General features: G+C 45.2%; 1 protein-coding gene across 1 annotated transcript; it reads left to right on the forward strand.

Moving 5' to 3' along the window:
- Nucleotides 1-584: 584 nt before the first annotated feature.
- Nucleotides 585-3,480, forward strand: LOC125757485 (trithorax group protein osa-like). The gene is made up of 2 exons (XM_049413084.1): nucleotides 585-1,347; nucleotides 2,131-3,480. Exons 1-2 carry the CDS (start codon nucleotides 1,240-1,242, stop codon nucleotides 2,329-2,331), a joined length of 309 nt encoding a protein of 102 aa, XP_049269041.1. The 5' UTR covers nucleotides 585-1,239; the 3' UTR covers nucleotides 2,332-3,480.
- Nucleotides 3,481-5,035: the final 1,555 nt, after the last annotated feature.

Consider the following 5,035-nt stretch of genomic DNA (forward strand, 5'->3'; position numbering starts at 1 on the left):
TTGAGTCATCTGTGCGTTCACTATTTGAGCCAACGATTCCGTCAACGTTACAAAAAGATTCTCCATTATCTTTGTCATTGTTTTTTCAACAGTAGAAGCTATTACTTCTGAGAGTGAGGAATTTGTGACAGTATTACTACGATTCGGAGCACTAGCATACCCACGAGACCGCTCTGCGATAGCAGCTCGAGCTTCACGTCTAGAACACCGTTTATCTTCAATGGTCTCCATTATTTGGATTTCCTGAGCCCTCGCGGGACAGTTACCGTCATCAGCTGAGTGCGAACCAACGCAGAGACAACAGGACCTTTCCTGTGATGCACATTTGTCAGTGTTATGTTGTCCTGCACACAGTTTACACCGGGCTACTGACCTGCATCCCTTTACACTATGTCCATAATGCCAGCATTTATAGCAATGCAGTGGGCGAGGAGATAGCGCTTCAACCCCATATATATGTGGCCACGCCTTGATTTCTGTCGGTCTAGTTGTACCAGCAAAGGTGACTATCACCGACTCGGTCGGGATTTTTCTGTTGTCAACGCTGAGCGAGCAACGGAACACTGAGACTGCTCCTGCTACACTCTTAATCAAATCCTGGCTAACGCATGCCCTGTAGGCGGGACTCTTCAAAACTCAGGAAAACTCCCGGCTATAGTAGGCCTTCGAAAAGGAATTAGCCGTGACAAGTGTATATAAAAAACGTGCACCCTTCACCGCCGCCCTATAGACGGCCTGCAGTATTAGTGGCGCGTCGGTGCGGGCCGCGTAATTGAGAATCCTGGCTACAGCTCAGCGAATGCTCCCGCGTGTTATAACTTGTCGGCGCAAGGGTCGGTGTATACGCATGCGCCGACAGCGTCAGCCGCAAAGGCGAGCAATGCTGCGAGGAGGTATACGCATGGAGCTAACTGCGAACTCTCTCTTGCGTGCGTGAGAGAGAATAGGGGCCGCTACGCTCTCCGTTGCACTCCGCTTCTGCTGTTTTTGCGCAGAGAAAAGAAAGGAAGGAGCTAAAAACGAGAGTTCGAAGATATTGTGCGACGGGAAGGGGGTTGCATTCTTGGCGCGACATGGGTTAATTCTAGCGCATTCCACGACAGCGACGGATGTTTGATGGGTTGGTGTGGTTTGTTGAGCGTGCCGCGTGAGCCGGTACTCGGCCGCCATGGAAAAGTTCTCTTATCTCAATATTAAGGGAGTGTTGCGAGGACATAGCGACATCCCCTTGGACGTGCAATGGCTGCACGCAAGCTGTTGACGCAGGATTACACGACGCTTTCGCGCCATTTCTGTCTAGCTGGTGCGCACACTGCGGACACAACCCGGCGCATCATACCTGCCTGGGTGAGTGCTGTTCTTTCTTCACATATATGTTCGTGCTGTTAGCGTTCACATTGTTGCATGCTTGCGCTTATGTATATGAATGACAGCATTGAACCGCCAGAATATTCTTTTGACGGCTTTTGAAATAACTACACGAGTATGCGTACGAGTAACTATACGAGTATACGAGTACTTATCTTTGTTGTAATCGTCATCCGTCTCCATAGTCGCGCACGTGTTGTCGTGCTGGTCGCATTTATTGTGAACTCTCATACAGTTCAGAGGCTTTCGTCGCTCTTGACAGGTGTCACTGAGAAAATCACTTCGTCTTGCTTGACAAGCTGTGTAATTTTAGCTCTCGCGTGGCTTCTTATCTTTCGGCTAGCAACTGCCCTCTGCATTTACGGTCAATGATACAATGCGGCAATCAAAGGAAGCATATTTTTGCTAGCAGTTGAATGATGTTAAGACATCCTTTCATGATAGGTCGTTATACTTCGCTGTGGTACCTGTGCAAACTGCAGATCTCGATGAAGGTAAAGTAGTGCGTCATATGTAATTTAGGCGTTAGCTAGTTGATGGCATTTTTGTTCTCTCATCTATCATTTCATGCAATGCAACAGCGATATATAACCGTGGTTGTATAAAAGTACTGTTGTTTTCGTTGGCAGCTTATTATTTATGTTGGATTGCTCATTGTTAATGTTATTACAGAGAAGTGAAGTGCGTACAGCAGTCGTAATAAGGGATATAATTCTCGTTCATCCTCGTGTTAGTATACACAGAATTTGAATACGTTTGCAGGTGACAAAACCTTCTGACACAAGAGCCAGGCGCAATTTTATCGAGCAACTGGCCAGGAGCTCACACCTTGCAGGGTCTCCAGCAGCAGCAGCAGCAGCAGCAGCAGCAGCAGCAGCAGCAGCAGCAGCAGCAGCAGCAGCAGCAGCAGCAGCAGCAGCAGCAGCAGCAACACCGGCCGTGGTGTTGTTTACAATGCCGTAACTGAGCATACGATCTTTCTTTGTGTTTTTTATTCATTTTCTTTTTCTGTGTGTGTGTTTCACTCCCATCTAAATATCGCAGCCGAGCATTGACCCGCGGCAGCGAATTAATTTTTAATCATGCATTGGCTCCTACCATTCAAATATTTGCCGTAACCGGCATTCCCCTGGTATTAAAGTAAATTCGTTTGCAATATTGTGCAATAGTGTGCAACCAAGTTTCAAGCCAAGTTTACCTGCCACTTTATTTACTTAACGAATGAATCGTGAGTCTATTGTTATACTGCTTTCCTTGTACGTGATTCTCATCAAATTGCGGCTGTGCTGTGGTTTTGACTTGCAGCCGACATTCGAAACAGAGCTTCACTTTTAAGAAAAACTGGAAGTTTCATGGAGAAGTTCAACAAGGTCAAAGTCATACTCGGTCAGATGTGCAATGCCCGCATGTATTTCGTGGATATCGATGGGTATATCTGAGGAAATCATGCTACGCTTTCTCTCATACCTGTAGTAAGATTATGGTTAAAACACTATTAGAAAGCTTCATTAGCAGCTTCTGAAAACACTTTCATATTTCTAACTTCTGCGACGCTGTCTACACAAAAGTTGACAAGGTGTATAATAGATTGAAAACGTCCGTTTACTAGGTACACGTTTTTGTGTGATGGGCGAAAACACCAGGTGATCTAAGAACATAACGTCGCATGTGTCCTCTGCTTTTCTTTTTTTTCCGTCAGGATGACATGCCAGCAGCCCGCCCATCACCTGACCGCTGAATTTCGAGGGAGTACGACAACAAGGCGTTCTACTGCGATCAAGTGCAAGAGAATGTGAAACCTTCGGTTGGCACACTTCTAGAGAAAGCCCTTATTTGGTGCTTGACGATGTACTATGTTAAGGACCTCACATAGCCAAATGGGTATGCTCAATACTTCGTCTTGTGCAGAGTATTATGAACCCGGTTGTTCCCCAGGTGTTTTGCCGGCGGGAAGCTGCTGAAGACACATTGAAAAGATGAAAGGTATTTGTTAAGCACCAAAATATACTTGTCCAAAAAAAAAAAAAAACATCGGATGACACGTTTATCGTTTCCTTCAGCGCTGAGCATTTCTTTTAGCGCTGTTTGAATTTTTTTACAATAAATAATTATTTTTACCCCTGAGCAGTACCTGTTTCTCGCATGCTTATAAACGCTAGACACAGCGGGTGCTCTTGAACTATGCAGCTGGTATCGTCCGTGAAGTCATTCTCAACCGAAATGATTCCGCTGAACGGTACATTTATGGGGAACGCGGTGCGTCTATGCTTTAAACGCCGCTACTAAAAAAAAACGATGCGAAATTTTATCGCATGTCTAAACACACTGCATGCTTATCGTTTACAAGCTCACTGTTAATGGTTAATCTAGGTACCCATCAAGGGGGAACTGAGCGCAAAAACGCTCCTATGTGATGTAATCGGTTCACGTTAAAAAAAAATCCCAAGTGGTTAAAATGAGGTAGTATTAGCATACGGTAACCAGAGCTTCGTGTGCACAATTTCTTGTGTTTGCTGCCACTGCGCATCTGTCAAAGACTAAACACTGGTATACACACGTTGCTTTCCGAATACAGTATAGCGTACGTGCCCAGCCAACGCAACGTGTGCGTACACAATTCTAAAACTCTGTTAGCCAACAATCAACCACTACACGGCCTGCCACTTGACGTCAAGGGAGTCCGCATTAGGGATACCGCAACCTGACTGCTTTCTTCGTTCTTGTGCATGCCACAAACACACCAAAATAGTAATGAAGACGCTAGATAGGATCAATGGGGGATTAGTGCAGAGATCTTCGTCCTCAAGTGGACATAAGATAGGTTGGTAGTAATAAAAAACAAAATGCTTCCTTGGACAAATGCCCGAATCGTTTGCCGTGAAATGTACATGCTGTCGGCATGCTGTCGAAATCAAGTGCAGGCAGTAGAGCTTCCACGAGGTGTTCTAGATTTCGCAAAACCGTTCACCCTTTTCTCCTAAATCCGCGGTAAGCAATGCCTAAGTCTGGCAAACAATATTTGCATAATTAAATGACTATCCTCTGGAGCGTACATATGTGCCAGGGCGAAGCGCGCACGCCGGTGGGTGTATCTTGTAGAACATCGCTGCATTGGCTTAAAAAGTTCAGAAATCGTTAAACACTCCTTGTTCGACAAATGGCCAGTCTACGTTAACTTTCTTGCGATATGTCATAATTTAGCAGTTTAAGTTCCTCCTGACAACTGCCACACTGAGGCGCAACCGCTTTGCATGTGCGCAATAAAAAAAAATTAAAAATCCAGCTTGCACCAAAAGTTGCATCCTTCGTAGACCATACCTTGTCTTTTAGCATCTGCGCATAGCTCTGGAACACAAGAACCTATTACTCGATGGTGGCAAATTAATTTTCTATTAATGCAGCACTATACTACGTTCTGGATTTCTGCTGTACGCAACGCGTCTCAGTAATCCACACATAAAAAATTAGGTGCGTGTATACGTAAAAAACTCCAGAAGGCTATCCCATGCACTCTAACACAACAAACATATTGCCCAGTCGCGTGCGCATGCAAATGCAACTGTGTGGATGTAGCTCGTAAATGTTTGCGTGTTCCGCCATATTAATCACGGCGAGATTTGTCAAAAATTTATCAAAAGGTGAAACTTGTACAAGGCACTGCATGCCC

Source organism: Rhipicephalus sanguineus, chromosome 2, assembly GCF_013339695.2.
Source record: "Rhipicephalus sanguineus isolate Rsan-2018 chromosome 2, BIME_Rsan_1.4, whole genome shotgun sequence".
Classification (NCBI taxonomy): domain Eukaryota; kingdom Metazoa; phylum Arthropoda; class Arachnida; order Ixodida; family Ixodidae; genus Rhipicephalus; species Rhipicephalus sanguineus.